Source organism: Poecilia reticulata, chromosome 4, assembly GCF_904066995.2.
Source record: "Poecilia reticulata chromosome 4, P_reticulata-male-v2, whole genome shotgun sequence".
Classification (NCBI taxonomy): domain Eukaryota; kingdom Metazoa; phylum Chordata; class Actinopteri; order Cyprinodontiformes; family Poeciliidae; genus Poecilia; species Poecilia reticulata.
In genome coordinates, this window is record NC_088833.1 from 9,076,572 (window position 1) to 9,092,826 (window position 16,255).

General features: G+C 39.6%; 1 protein-coding gene across 1 annotated transcript in view; it reads left to right on the plus strand.

Moving 5' to 3' along the window:
• Positions 1-16,255, plus strand: part of nek7 (NIMA-related kinase 7) — a 79,870-nt gene that overhangs the window by 37,344 nt on the left and 26,271 nt on the right. The window contains exons 5-7 of the mRNA XM_008406560.3: positions 2,611-2,721; positions 9,051-9,159; positions 11,536-11,643. Of these exons, the coding sequence (XP_008404782.1) occupies positions 2,611-2,721; positions 9,051-9,159; positions 11,536-11,643 (328 nt within the window). The remainder of the gene's footprint in view (positions 1-2,610; positions 2,722-9,050; positions 9,160-11,535; positions 11,644-16,255) is intronic.

Sequence of the window (16,255 nt, forward strand, 5' to 3'; positions counted from 1 at the left end):
CAAACACAGCACTTTAAAAACCTCTTCCGTTTGCTTTTTATAGAATTCTTCATCTTACTGACTTTTATTATACGTTGAATTATAACATATAATTCTTCTTTGTCATTTTTTATAAGGCACATATCAAATGTTAGGGCCACGAATCCCATAAATATGGATCATAAAGAAACGTATATTAATCGGAATCGGGCTTTACATTATTTCTGTCTCAACTGCTTTTCTAAAAACAGCAGGGGCTTTCCATTCATTTTCACACTGTCTGATGGGCAATTTGTATGTAGGACGGGACAGAGTTATTCATTTCAATAAAACAAACTTGTTTCAGCAGAAATGCAGAAAAGGAGAGTTTATTATGAAATATGTTTGCTGTAGGACAAATAGCTTGAGGAGGGAGTGAATAGCTGCATCACTAAGACAACAGCAGCTATAGTTTGTAAGCGCACAGTGTGTGTTTTGAATTTTCTGTTTGGACAAAATGATCTGCTAACAGCCACACTACCTGCTCTCATTTCATTCAACTGCTTAGCTTCTGCCGTGACACGTTTTTCTTGGTGTCTGAGCCAAGTAAATGGGAGCAAAATTTTTAAAACTAAAATAGAAGATACTTTTTCTTTATCTAAAACTGTGGTGAATTACAGGCACAATGGGTTGACAATACAGCACTTTTAAATAATTGAGTAGGGGCCCGGTTTGTTAGATCTCCAAACTTTTGCTCCTAGAGAACATCCTCCTCCTTAGATAAATCCCAGTTTAAAGTTATTATTTATGTAATTTCAACATGAAGAATTATTTATTGTATCTTTTGAGTGGACGTTGTGTTCTGCATCAAGGCCCAAGTTTTGTGTTAAAATCATTGCCGCTATCAGTCTTCTGCTGCTGTTCCCTGTTGCCCTGTGCATGCTGGCTTCCTTTCACATTTTCTTCTGTTATTTTCATAGAAATGAATATTATTATTCTGAGCTACAAGTTTGAATTCAGTTGAAATGGAATAGTTGTAAAATGTTACATACGGTTGTTGCATGCATTCACTGAATTAAATTTCTGCATAACTTTTTTAATCTAACCTGTTTTTGCTTTACTTTATTGTCCTCTTTTATCTCCAAATGCAACTGAAACCAGCGTGGCTCATATTTGCGACCATGTACAATTTTACAGTACAATTGAATTTACTGGCACGTCTAGTTTTGTACCATCAGTTTGCATTAGTCTGTATTGTCTTCTTCTTTGAAACACATCACCAGCTCAACAAACGTATCACACAGTCTTGCATGATTAAGTAATTACACACGCTGTTGGGTCTCAGCCAGCATGTGTAATTACATAATCATGCAAGGCTCTATGTGATATTTCCCTATGAATGATTGTTGTATTGCAGTTGCGTCCCATCCATCATTTACATAAACATCTGCATGTTAACATATCTTTTCATTTCTCTGTATCTTTCGCCTGAGGTCTAAGTTGTGGAGGAGCAGTGGGTTGGGTGAGGAAGAGGTGGAGGAGGAGGAATGGGGTGGATGGGGGGGGGCTTGTCATCACTCTCTGGCTGTGCTACATTGTGGAGCCGTGCAGAACTGCCACTCTGAGCCAAAAATACATCTGGCAAGAAAGGACAAGGGAGGGAGAAAGGGAAGATGGAGACGTGAGGAAGAGACAGAGAGAGCGAATGAGGAAGAGGGTTGCAGAAGGAGGCAGAGATGGAGTCTGAGAGTGTAGTGTAGCGTAGTGTACTCCACTGTGCTCTCCTTTTCCCCTCTTCTCGGCATCATCCAGAGCATGAACATTTCTTTAATCACAGCAGAGGAGGCTTAGCAGAGCCGAGCGGAGGACGCGTGTCACACCCCTCCGTCTGCTCACATCACGGCTCCAACTATCCACATATCAGCATCTCTCTGCTTTTCCCTTCCCCCTATCTCCAACTCAGCTTACCTTATCCCTCTCCCATTCTGTTTTCCATCCACGCCTTTGTTCTTCCTCCCTAGCTCTTCAACCTTGCCCTGTCTGCATTCCTTCTCCTCCTCCTTGTCACTGTGTCATTCGTGTCTTTTCCGTCAACGTTCCTCTTTTCCCCTCACGTGTCTCTTGCTCAGGATAGAAAGAAAGTTTTTGTTTACTACAGGGAATGCTGTTCCTGCCTTATTGACCAACCAGCAGGAGGGAATCTCCGCTAGAGATGAGCCAGGGACGCTAGCTTTTTCTTTTTTTTTTTTTTTTTTTTAAGACTGCCAGCCATGTCAGCCTGTCACGCTTGTGTGTGTTTTTGTGTGGCTATGTGTCTCACACACATTGGTTGTTGTCATCATAGACAGGGGTTTGTTGTGACATGTCATCCAGCTTTGTCACACTTGAGGACAAAACCTTCTCATTAGGTCCCCATGTACCAAATGTATTTTGTTTGCATGGTTTCAGCCATTTTTATTTTAATTGGTGGTGAGAGTACAGCGAGTTGCACAAAACACACACCTTTGCTGTGCATAACCTTGTTTTGAAGATTTTGTACCAGCTGAAAGAAGCTGGTGAAAGTGACCAAGGATGCCCACATGACAAATGTCACCATCATTTCTTCTGTCTGCTCTGACATGCTGACTTTTTTTCCCCTTTCCCCTCCAACAGCAATTGAATCATCCCAATGTGATAAAGTATCACGCATCTTTTATTGAGGACAATGAGCTGAACATAGTTCTGGAGCTAGCTGATGCCGGGGATCTCTCTCGTATGATCAAGGTAAGCAGCTCCAAGCTAGCAGAAATAACTGGTTGAAACACTGTGAACGTCCATCCTGTAGTTTATACTGTACTTTTGGAAAGGTTTTCTTAACTGTACAGTTTCTTGTTTTTATACCAGCAAAGGTTAATGTGTTGATTTTACAGATAAAACTTTGGAAATTGTGATGTTCCTTTTTATTCAGTACCCCTTCCCTGACGCCCCTAAATAAAATCAAGTGTTACCGATCACCTTCAGAAATGGTCGAAGTAGTAAGCTGAATCAAACTGTGTGTATGTTAAATAGATCTGCCTTAGAGGTTTGTTAGAGAACATCAGTGAGGAAATGGCATCTAGAAGAACAAGACACCCAGCAGACATTCAGAGGTGAAGTTGTGTTGATGTTTAGCACATATTCCAAGCTTTGGAAGTCTTAACTATTCACTCCTTCATCTGAAAACCTCAACAATATGGAACATCTGGAAACCTACAAAGACATGCTTGTCTTTGATCGGCATGCTGTGCAGGGAGATTATTCATCAGGGAAGCATCCAAGAGATCCCTGGTTACTCTGGAGGAGTTGCAGAGATTCAATGTTGAGCTGTGGGAGTTTATTGACAGGACAGATAATAGTCGAGCGCTCTATAAATTTGGCCTCATGGTAGAGAGTTGAGAATAAAACCATTGTTGAACCAGGAAAAGACTGATTATTAGAAATTTAACAATGCATGGACAGTGCACATGCTTACCAAACAAAATGTGTTCTATGTTTTACTTGTAAAAGAAAGTTGTTGAATCACTGACATTTTATTATTCATGTCAATTTGTAAAACTGGATTTTAATCATGTTTTGCCATGAAACCATGTTGGCTTTCCTTAATGAAGTGAACTAACTCTACTAAATCATTTTTGCTTGTGTAAATGACAAGTGGACATCCCAACCCAACTCTGTTTAGCACAAACTGGGAGTTTGTGTTAAAACTTGGAATATTGATGTTCACATATTCTCTCAATCCGATCTTGCTGAACTTGAACGACATTACATTGAATAAATTCAGCCTTTGAATATGTGAAGATGGTAGAAATACATGTATAAAGACCTGGAGATGTAATTTTAATGAAAGGTACTTCTACAAAGTATTGAATTAAGGGTGCTGAATACAAATGCACTTCATAGATCTTAATTTTTTATAAAACTAAAATCGTGCAGTATTTTCTCAATTTTCACTATTTTGCTCTACTTTGCGTTGGTCTATCACATAACAGCCCAACAAAAATAATTAAAGCTGTGGTTGTAATTATGGGAAAATGTAAAAAGGTTTAAGGAGTATAAATACTTTAGCAAGACACTGTATATTTATCACTGTTATTAAACTTGGCGCTACATCAAAACATAGAGAGAAATCAAAACAATTACCACAATGAATATAACTTGCAATGCTGCTGTTGACTGCTTTCTTACACTGTTATTTTTGTATATAGATTTTTTTTCTTTAAATCTAAATTCTGAGGGTTGAGGCCAGATTTAAATTATACCCTGTTCGTCTCTTTATGACGCTCTTGTACAGCCTTGTGCACACACAAGCAGAAAGTGCCAGTGAATCGTTTGATAAATGAAGGCCTGACTGCAGAAGGCTTGTGGTTTGTGGTTATTTTATAGGGGTTTGACATCCTGGACACTGAGTCTTAATCATCCCTTCATACTGGAACAAACTAATATATAAGGCCTCCTGCAAGCTTCTTTCATCTCACTAGAACGTGTTTACATCTGCCAAGACCGTGAAAGAGACATTGTTAGAAATCTTGAGCTGTTAGTGGTAATAAAATTCAAGCCTCAGAGTGTAGGGGGTACTTGGAGGAATTTAAACTGAAATAATTGCTGTTAAGGGTGTATGTTGAAGTAGTAGCAACGTTTGTTTTTGTATCAGACCTACTAATTTTTTATTTAGGCTGGAGCTTCTTCTAATTCTTATCTGTACAATCAGGTTTAAGTAAAATAAAATTTGACCCCGAATCTCAGTGTGCTTGTTTTTATTCTAGGAATTGTCTTAATTTTTTTTAAGCAGAAGAAAAACTCGGGGTTATCCAGCATTAGTAGTGCTTTTTTTTTATCCACTGCTCATACTTTTTCTTTTTCTTCTTCTTTTTTTGAGTACGAGTTAGACCGACACCTCAGTTATCGTAAAAATCTGCCAGTAAAGCAAATTAGGAGTGTGTATGTAAAAAAGCCTGGTCTTCTGCTATGCATAAATGATGCTGCAGCGTTGTATCAGCACAGCTCGACAAGCTGTTTGCAGTCATACTCAGCAGATCCACATCTGCACAGTTCAACGTAGCAAATTAGGAGAGGCGAGGATTAGTGGTACAAGAGAGTGAACATGGCAGGCTTGGCACACACACACACACACACACACACACACACACACACACACACACACACACACACACACACACACACACAAGCACACGCACCTTACACATACATATAGTCTACTTTGTAAGCAGAGAAGATGCAGACACAAACATTGGAGGCACACATTCAAGCAAATGTTCTGAGTTGCATTTTACAAAGATGTTACATGGCAGGTAACATGGTGGTAGGATAACAAACCACTAAGTGTCACTGCTATCTTAGCTAAGCGTTCTCGGATGCTCAGAGCATTGGGGTTGTGTCATCAGCCTTATGTCTGCTGACAACACAAACTCTTAATATATATGCTACTTCTCTGCACCATTTGTCTTCTGCACCATTTTAATTGATTGTTTATTCCAGTACAACAGTGGCAGGCCAGATGTTTTTGCCAGATTTCAGTTTCCCGTCCTTGGGCTGTGCAGTAAACACGTTCATACAACATCCCATATTTAAACAAAAAACAAAACTAGAAAAACATTGTAAAAAAAATTTAAATTATGATTCTTTTTGATGTCTTTTCCTCCAGACTGTTACTTTTCTGTCTCTCTTAGACCATCTCAGGATTCGAATGATATCAGATGGTCCCTGATTTGCATGCACTTACAGAATATTGCATGTGCAGTGTTTGCTGTTAAAGGCATAGAAAAGAGGGTGTTGGTGGGTGTCTATGTGCTCCCCCATTGACATCAAACGGTCCTCTGATATGGAAATGGGGGGCAAAGAAAGAATGGCTCCTTACTGAGGCTTTGTTTGGATGTAGGCCAAGGTCTATTCCTCCCTTTCTGTATCCATCCGTCTATCTCTATTCCTCTCTTTATCACACCTTTGTCCATTTTTAGTTATCTCTCACCTTTTTATATTTCTGCTACTTCAGTTTTTGAAGTCTTTGTTGCCCCTCTGTTCTCGTTATAAACAGCGTCCAGCAAATCATCACCTAAATAATCAGGTACTTAAGAGCCTCTCACTGGAAGAGTGATGCAGTGACAAATATATATTCCAGCTTGTGTTGGGTGCAGGGATATTGTAATATCTTGGCGGATGCAGTGAGTTGAATCTCATCCCTTAAACATCCTCTTGCAGGGTTATTTAAGGAAACAAGTCACAGGGGATGTCAATGCAAGGATTGTTTGGGCTCAAATGGTGAACAAGAGATTTGGGGAATATGTTACATATTTTTACCACACAGTCCAAATTTAGCCACTCAGTTGCTTCTGGGTCCAAGTCCCCCATCACCATACAAGATCATGACTAAAACATCTACTTTAGAGAGCAATAAAGGTTGCTGTATTTATTTTATCCCTTAGACGTTTTTTATTTTTATTTTCTTACTTCTGCAGATTTGGATGTTTTGTACCTGAAATAGCCTCAACATTTCAACCAGAAGTAGTTTTTTTTGGGTGTGATCAGGGATCTTAATTTACATGAGTTACATCTCAAACGAGACAACTGGCCTTAACGAGGTTAGAAACACAAATAAATAGAATTTTAAAATTTTAAATGGAATGGGGTAATAAAAATTAACCATTTTTGAGAGCTAATTTTATAAATTTTTATGACTGTAATTCATGTGAATCCAGTAATAATTGATAAATTTGTCACGGTTTACATACAAATAAAATGGTTTGTTTACAGGTAATAAATGAACGATAACGTTTCAATTCCAGGGATGATTTGAAATCTGGAGATGAATGTTACGAGATTAAATGCTAAAACTGAGCCTTGGTTTAAATTTATAGAAATTCCAAAAAATATAGTTGAGATGCATGACTTTCTTTTCACAAGAAATTAAAAGATTATTTTAAACCTGTCAGGTGTATAAATAATTTTGGGCCTGACTATGAAGGTGGCTGATTTGTTACGTCATTTCAGTTTATCTATAGTCCAGGTGAGGCTAAAAACCCCAGGACACTATACCAACTGTCAGGCATGGGGGTGGTAACATCATGCTGAGGGTCTGTTTCACTAGTGTTACTGGTCATTGCACAAAGTGGAGTAATGAAAAAACTGCCAGATCAGCGATAATTTGGTTGAAATTTAAAGCCACGTGTGTGTCCCATAAAGATATTGACCGCAAAGATGCATTGAAAAACAGTTTTCAGCTCGTGGGACGGCTCTGAACCTCAGCCCTATTGAAACTACATGGGTTGTGTTTTTAAACTGGGTCTGTTCTAGAAAACCTGCCACTTTAAATGAACTCTACCGATTATTATGTGGAGAGGAATCAAGGCACTTGTCAGAAGCCAGAAGCAGGTTGTGGTGGCTTCAAAACATGTGAACTTCTACATGTACATTTTTAGTTTTATGCATCTGGGAATTAGATCCACAAACCCTTTTTGCACCAAATGTCTTGTTTTTATTAATAATTGGTTGACATTCATTATACCCATAATGTAAAAATAAAAACTAAAATATACAGTAGTTTGACTGTTACAGGGCGTGCTGGTCTTTATCAGCTAATTCTGAAATCGATTCCTACATTTGAACAGGTGTATACAGCTTTACTTATTTGCAGTGCAAGCATAATGTGTATCAGAGAAACAAACTGGATGGCTCATAAATTACTTTAGGAATAAATCTTCCTGTATTACCAAGACATAAAAAAAACCACACAGAAGCAACTTTTCTGCCTGTGATTGATTATGCGGTGATCTATTCTTCTTGCATGCAGCTCCCTTATTTGGAGCCTTGATTTAGTGTGCCATGCAACTCTTATTACAAATGCAAACGTTGCATTATTTATGATTTGGTGAGGTGGACATCATTGACCACTTGCGGACAAAAGCTGTGGTATATTTTTGCCTGTAAAGCAGTCCTGGGTAAACTCCCAGCTTGCCTCTGTTTCCCCCTCCGTCTCAGGTCGGATTTTTAGCAGCCACGCTTCTTAAACTAGTTGCCTCTTTTTAACGTACCAAGGGTATTGATTGATCTCAGGGAAGGCTGCTTTTTCATACTGTGCACCTTGAACATAGAATAATTTGCTCAGAGATCCCAAATTATGCACCTTTATGTGCTTTGAGAATTTTCTCTTTTGTATAAAAAGTACAGTTGTTAATGATAAATGGAAATTTAATAAAGTATTTTTATAGCGCATGCAGAATCCTCCCCTCGTTGCATTTTAATGTGCTTGGAGGTTTTAAATTTTTTGCTTTAGGTCTCTGTTGTGCAGCGAAATTCTTCATGCAACTTGGACTTCCTGGTGAAATGTATCCTGTCCAGAGTTTTAAGACATTTATTTCTGTTTTGGTAAAAGTTGGCTAAATACTCCAAGTGCATTCCTCGTGTGCACAGCTCTCATCTAACCTGGTCTACTTCCAGGCTTTTCTTTCCTGGAGCCTGAAGGACACACCATTAAATTGTGATCATAGAACTTGATACATTTTTATGGCCTGCATTGCTGCACAGCTGCCCAAGTAGGAGTTCCAAGAACCAGTTAATTCATTTAGTCATAGTTGATCAGTTTGCCTTCGTGTCATCACTTTGCTTTTGTTTTTCAGCTGAACCACAGTGTTGATAATCAAGAACAACTCCTTCCAAATAGTAAGACGTGCATAAACTCTGAAAACAGGAGGAACCGTTCTGCCACTGTGGGCTGAGCGCAACAAGAGTCCTGTGTGCCAGATGGTGGAGTTTAAGAAGGCACCACAAATTTCTTTTTCTTTGCTCCGGAGAATGCATGTGCTTTCCATTGTACGCTGCAGAGAAAATGAGACAGAACTTGGATATGCAAGGGACAGACGATAGCCTGGTCTGGCTTGCATTAGGAGTGGAGTCAGTGTGTGGGGAAGGATACTCTACAAACACATAAAATCTTACATGCCAACCTAGTAACTCTATCCTTTGTACTTTTTTCCGATTTGTAGTAAAATCTTTTGTTTGTCTGTTGCCCCTGCTGCATTTTAATGTAACCTTGGCTCTTTGTTTTTGTTTTCCTGCTCCAGCACTTTAAGAAGCAGAGGAGGCTCATCCCAGAGAGAACGGTGTGGAAGTACTTCGTCCAGCTCTGCAGTGCGCTTGAACACATGCACTCCCGAAGAGTCATGCACAGAGGTAGCGTTGCTCTACACATACATGCTTCAGTTCTTCTTAATAGTGAATTTTCTGATGGGTCAGGGTGTTGTTCTGTACTTCCATTATTGTAATAAAACAGTTTGTGTTTATCTTTTATAAGTGCTACTCATTTGGCACCATCACCGTTTAATATCCTTACAGATTCTCTTATTTCATACTCAGTATATGTTTTGTACCATAAATTATAAATCAAATGAATCTCACAGCAATGCCTATATCGAATAATGTCAAGAAAAGGAAACTGAATTGAGTTACTGAGTGAAAACTTCCTGAGCACAAAGCTAGGTGACTAGTGTTGGCTCTGATTGGCTGATTCTGAATGAGCAGAGTAATTCTGCAGAACACAGAGGCAGAGGTGATTATTTTTCAGAGATTATCTGCCTTATGTCAGGACATAGTGAAAGTTTTAATACATATGTAAAATCTTGTGTTTGTTTAAATTGCATGCTGCAGCTTCAAGCAGACATTCGGTGTGAGAGCTCACTGCTGAGCGGAGGTTGAACGGCGCTACATCTGTGACGTATTACTACCAGTAGTGGCGGCTCAACAACGAGAGCAAACCAGTGTCTTCTACCACCAGCCCATTGACTTAAATAATTTTTTGGGTTATTTGTTTAGCTTTCTGGCCATCATGCTAATCCGGGTGAGTGTTGGTAGTTATGCACTACTTTACCTGCTTTACCTACTATCTGGACGCTCTGGATGTCCTTTTGTTACTGTGTTGAGCCTCCATGTAGCCAAACTCCATCAAGTGCTTGTTTTTTAAATCCCATATTAGACTTGTGCTGATGCATTATGACGTCCTTTCCCCCTGAGGTAATTTTCCATCGCAACATGCTAACTTCCCCATTCACTCTGAGCGTTGAAGTTCTACATGGCGTCGCTTAGGATTTGTTGCTGCACGCTTGCGCAGTGTGAAGGAAAGAGGAGACCAGCTCCACATGCAGGTTGTGAAGTGAGATACAGGTGATCGGTTTGTGTGTTTGGCAACAAGAGACAGTGATCGGCGATCACCGATCATGCATTTTTTTGTGGAAATCGGCCAATTATCATGATATACCATTATCATCGATCGGTTGCCGATCGATTGGCACACCTCTAATGTAAAATATTATCTGATGTTTTGTAAATCAAAAGTAATCTGCAAGCTCCTCATGGTCTGAAGTGAAAATGTGGTAATGGTTTTATCAGGCATCGTAATCTCCAGTTTCACATGCCGACTGGGTCAAGTGGAGTTGGGAGGCATTGTCGGTGAAAACAGAATGTTTTCTACACTTTGTTCCTCAACAGACAGAGGCTGAAATCTCCAAAAGATAAAAGAGAGGAACCTGTTATTTTTCCATACTTCCAAAGTTAATTTGTTTTTTCCTTTCTTTCTTTATTTGTTTTAGTTTCTTTGTCAGTTCCATTCTTTTTCTTAGTTTTTTTTCTTTCTGACTTATTTGCTTCTGTCTTTTTTTCTTTCTTTCTGACTGATCTCAGGACGTTTTCTTCTTGTATAACTGTTATTCCTCACAATTCGTTTTCAGACACACCACAGGTAGTGAAAATGGCTGACTATCCGTTATGACGTCATCCACATTAAGAAGTGTTGCTGTCAGTGCTTCTTAGCGGCGTTCATGTATTTTGCCTTCTCTACTAGGAAAAGGATTGTTTCTTTGAGTTTTCAACCAGTTGGTCATTGTTCAGGACCAATCAAGTTGCAAATTATTCTGGTCACAGGTCGATTTTATTTTTTATTCTACCTCCCACCCCCGAGTACCATGATGAGAAGAAAACTACTTAAGCAAACTATTACCAGAAAGTGAAACAATTGTTTACCCGATCTTTTATCTTGGTGAAAAGCGAATTTGAAAGTCAAACAGTAATAATAAATCTCTGTTATCTGCTCCAGCACCTTGACGGGCTTAAAGTCTAGCTGTTAACAAGCACATCATCTAAAAAAGTGCTCTGTTTATGAGGTCTCATTCTGGATTCATGTGCACAGATTGCTGCTCGTTCAGAGACCCTCTCAGTTACAGGTGATGTATTTCCATTAATGCTGACTTTGATTAGGACACAGGGACACAAATGAACCCCGAGCTCTGAGCTCTAACAGCCACTTAGCAGAGACGGCCTATTCAAAAGCTGCTTACAATTATACGGGAGCTGTAAATTTCAAAGGCTTCGGCAGGTCACATTACCATTACTTCAGAAAACAGCTTGCTAACGCCCACATTAACCGGAATGATATTTTAATGTCTCTTATTCAGGTGCCTGTTTTGTGTGCTGACCAAAAAACAAAAACAAAACGGTTGCCAAATCAAATTGGGCTATTTTTCTGAATTTATTTTCTTTGTGATTTTCTTTTCTCAGATATCAAGCCAGCCAATGTGTTCATCACAGCTACTGGTGTGGTTAAACTGGGAGACTTGGGACTGGGACGATTCTTCAGCTCCAAAACAACTGCTGCTCACTCTCTTGGTAAGTCACAACAATCTACACATAAATATACATGCTGAGCTCCTAATACACCAGCGTTTCATTAGGCGTGTGCGTCTGGTGTCATGTAGTCGTCGAGCCTTCTCAGCGCTTAGTCCTGCTCCGCCATAGGCCACTTAGCTGCTTCCTGTTGGCTTGACCTTTAACCCTGACGCCGTTAAGGACTGAGGCTGGAGTCACACAGGTCTTACTTAAACCGGGTGCAATAAAACAAGCTAGCCTGCTCTACAATCATGGCTATTGTTCATGTTGATGGACCGGTTAGTCACTGGTAGGAAATAACATCATGCAACACCCTATTTTTCCTTCAAGGAAGTGAAAGTTGCTGCACAAAATCCTCAAATAAATTAGGGTGCGGACACAGTAAAAAAAGTGGGCAAAATCCCGTTTTACCCGTTTTCTCCTCACACTTCGGTTTTAATCTGGGACTCAGAACTGGTTACAGTTAATTTAATTTTGGTCTAGTTTTGTGTTTTCTTTGTGTGCTTGGTTTTAATACAGCTGCATTTCAGTTAAACATATCAACAATTTATGAAGAAATAAAACTGTTTACAGCACGACAATATATTTCTTATGTTTGTTTTTGTTAATTTTGATGACTGTGGATTGCAGGGAATAAAACCCCAAATTTTATTTCTCCAAAAATGTCAATTTTGCATAAGACTAATAAAAATGTTTTTGGTGAGTCAACGGCAGTCACTGAATTAGTTCCAGCTACAGCATCTTCATAAAGCTTGTCAGCAAGAAGGAAGCAGGAATCGCTTTAGAATTTTCTGGTAGATTTCAGCTCTGGATTTGGACTTAAGATTATCCAAACTCAACCAAAATCACCTTCGTTAGTCAGTGTGCTTTATCAGGAGGTGACAGTCCTTTGCCCAGGTAAATAAGGAAGACCTAAGGACATCGACTGCAGAAGTTGCAGTCGATGTCCTGAGATCTCTGACTTACTGTTGGAGCTCAGACTCTTCTGCGTTGAGTGTTGTATTGATTTATTGAAGTCCAGGGCCAAACCCAGTTATATTAGCTTTGTCTTGGAGTTAAAAGCCAAATCTGGGAACAACAGTACATTTCAATTGAACTCATTCTAGTTCCAAGGTGAAAAACCAGTGGAATTTACAGTATTCATCAACCATTCATCTATCGTCTTCACACATTTATTCTTACAGGGTCACGGGAGTCCGTCTCCAGCGGACTATCGATGTTTTTCTAATTACTAACGGCAGTACAAGCCACTGATGCCTAGGCAAGGTGAAAAACTGAACTGATCAAACAAAAGACTCTTCAATTTGAAGCTGCTAAAATTAGTTCCACAACCTCTAGATTTATGGTGTGTACTTGACTTTTTGCACAGTGTTCAAGCCTTATGACTTAGTTTTCTTTACCAAATAAGAACGTGGAGTAACATGTAATAAATTGTTTATCTCTGCCTGTATTAACCAGATTTTAACATCTGGAAGGAAGCAAATGTTTGCTTATGCAGAAAGAAACTCCATCCATCATTAAAATTCATTTGATATTTGTAGGACAGCATGATCTTAAATGGGACATGGCGTTGACATGTATGTTTTTATAGGCTTGTGGTGCCAACTGTTGGAGAATGTGGTCTCGATGGTCAGGACTTGTTCTTGTCTGTCTCAGAGATGTCCTGTTGGGATCTGGGAAGTCAGAGGTTGGCCCAAGTCAACACCTTAAGCTCTGTCATGTTTCTCCAGCTCATACTCAGGATGGTTTTTTCGTCAGTGCTGTCAGAAAGTTATTTTACCATGACAAGGTGTGCTGGTTCTGCTGCACTGTTTAGTTAGAACTAAAAAGTCTTATGGATGTTAAAACCCAAGGTTCCCAGAAGAGTATTGCATTGCAAAAGTAGATGTTGTTGCCACATATTTGAACATAATGGTTTCTACAGTTTAAACTTGAAAATGCTTCCCTCAGAATATGGAAGTTGTGTGGTGAAATATGTACGTTTGCACACATTACTTTAAGCAAATTCCAGTGTAAAAAATGTCATTGCCTCATGACAGTCTTTCTAAGAATATAATCTAGTTGTGATAACTATAAGACATAAGAAATATTCTGTAATGTACACTTTAATCTTTGCTCCTGCAGAGTCTGGGAAGATGTGAAGTATTTTCTTTTAGATTTGGAGAAGTATCAAAGAGACAAAAAAAAAAGAACTACTATTCTCTACCTCACTGTCTGATATACCCACATTTTAAATTTAGTTGTGAAACCTATAATTACTGACATTATGTATATAAATACTTTTTAAGTTCATCAGACACACACCGGAAAAAGCAGATGATTATTGAGATTCACATATAATTTCCAGTCTCGGCTCCAGAGTGCCAGACTTCAGACAGTATTAAAATGTCAGAAAACAATGTAAAATCTGGTAGATATCAGTGTCGACACTTGGAGTTCTATCAGCTGTGCTGTTACCCAGCATCCCTCTGGACATTTCTGCAACTTCATACACTGGAAAACTCAGTAAAACAAATTCCACAGACAACTGGGATGCCATTCACACCGTGTCTCCTCCCATGTCGAACTGTTATTACCTCAAACTGTGTGCTATTCTCAGCCCCCAGTGCTACCGCAGCTCAGACTTTGAGAACGTGTTAGTCACATGACCAGCTAAAACAGAAGCTCTATCAACCAAACATCTTGCAGTGCCAGAAGAGAAGATTGAAAATGTGTGTGATTGCTCATTAAAAGCTGAGTCCACAGCACCCTCTTTAGGCTGATGGAGGACAGGCAGCCCCACCTGAAGTGTGGTCAAGGTGATCATTCAGTCTGAATCAGTCTAGATTGATTGATTTTTATTTAATTTTTTTTGTAGTGCAGGTTTTTGCACTCAACATGGTAACTGTTAATGCTTATGTATTTTTTTTTGTATAGAATCAAAAAAGCATTGCTTTTTAAAACTTAAACCACTTAAAAATCAATAAACCGTTGATTCCCCCCCCCAGTAACAACAGTTTTGATACTGTTGGGTTCATTTGCATGTTTCCCACAGACAAGGCTTGAAGCATCAGGAGGAGTTTGTCAGTTTTTCCCGCTGATTTCCACTGTCTCTCTGTTTTAGACCAATACGCAAAAAAGAAAAAAAAACAAAACATTCAATTTATGTGTAAATGTATTTACCAAATCCAGATATCTGTGGACGTTCTTGGACTGGAAAAAGCTGATAATGTCTGTAGGTTACCATGACCTATCGACACAAGAGACTCAGGGCGCTTCATCCCCCCCCCACCTCCTCCTCCGCCTGGCTTTCCCCTTGACATTTCTCACTGTGTGTTTCAAACAGCAGATCTTCTCTGTCTCTCTCTGTCACCTCACCTTCTCTCCTGCTGCTGTTTCTGTGCCTTGCTTGTTGTCACTTCTCCTTCCCGCTGTCCCTCCCTCTGGTGCTTTGACTTTTAGTCAGGGAAAGATGACGGCGTAGGTGAAGGAGAGAGAGAGAGAGAGGGAGAAGGTGTGAGAAAACTAGAATAGGGAGAATGGAAGCAAGTGAAAAGAGAGAGCAAAGCGAGGAAGAAAGGGAGAGAGGCAATATGGTACAAAAAAAATGAAATGAGCGCAAGAAACAGAGGAAGGGGTGACAGAAAGTGGAAAAAATGTACAGTGTCTCAGGTAGAAGAAAGGAGTGTGACAAAGTGACAAAAAAAGAGGAGAAAAAAGAAGTTGGCAGAAATAGTAAAATGAGAGAATGGCAGGAAACACGGGAGGAAGAAAGGGTAGAAAAGCTGTGGGGTGGAGTGGTGAGAGATAGGTATTTATATCTGTGTCTGACTGCTTTTGTGGGAACCAGATTTTAGTTTTTGATCATTCCAGTGTGCCCATTTTTAAAAAAGTGAGGACGTTCTGTCTCTTCCTCTTCCTGTGAAAAACATAAGGTGGCTGTTTGCAAATGAAGCCCAGCTTTAGCGCGACGGGTGGAAGAAATGTCAGGATGAAGGTTGAAGTCATCTGCTGAAGTTGAGGGGAAAGGAGCAGAGGATTGCATTATGTCGTTAAATGACCTCACAGAGATAACCACGGCAGCGCAGTGTGTATGTATGCATGCCGTTGCGTGGGTTTGTAATGAGCCCAGCCACCCAGCCGAACAGAGGAGTTGGGTGGTGGAGCCGAGATGGAGGTCCAGGCTTACAGGCTGTCAGCTCCAAGGCTTTCAACTCAGCTGCTTCTCAGTACACACACCAACACACATGCACACTTCTTTTCCCCCTGTCTAAACCACTGCACACACTGAGAGAGTCAGAGAAGATGCCCTTTTTGTCTTCTGTACAGACATGGACTTGTGCTGATACACCCTCAGTTTAGTTTGATCACACACCAGAGGACTTATGGTAGAGTAAATCACAGTTTGTTAAATATATTCGATGAGGGTGCAGTAATTCACTGTCAAACATTATCATTGTTGATAAGAAAATAAAACAAAATAGAAGTTTAAATTTTGTGTCTTTAAATTCATAAGGGAAGGTTGAGTATCTTCTTACAAAGTGAAAGTACAAAATAAACATATTAAATACTCAGTGTACCACAGTTTTAACATAGTATAATTAATTTAGTGTCTAATGGTCCCTCGTGGGGA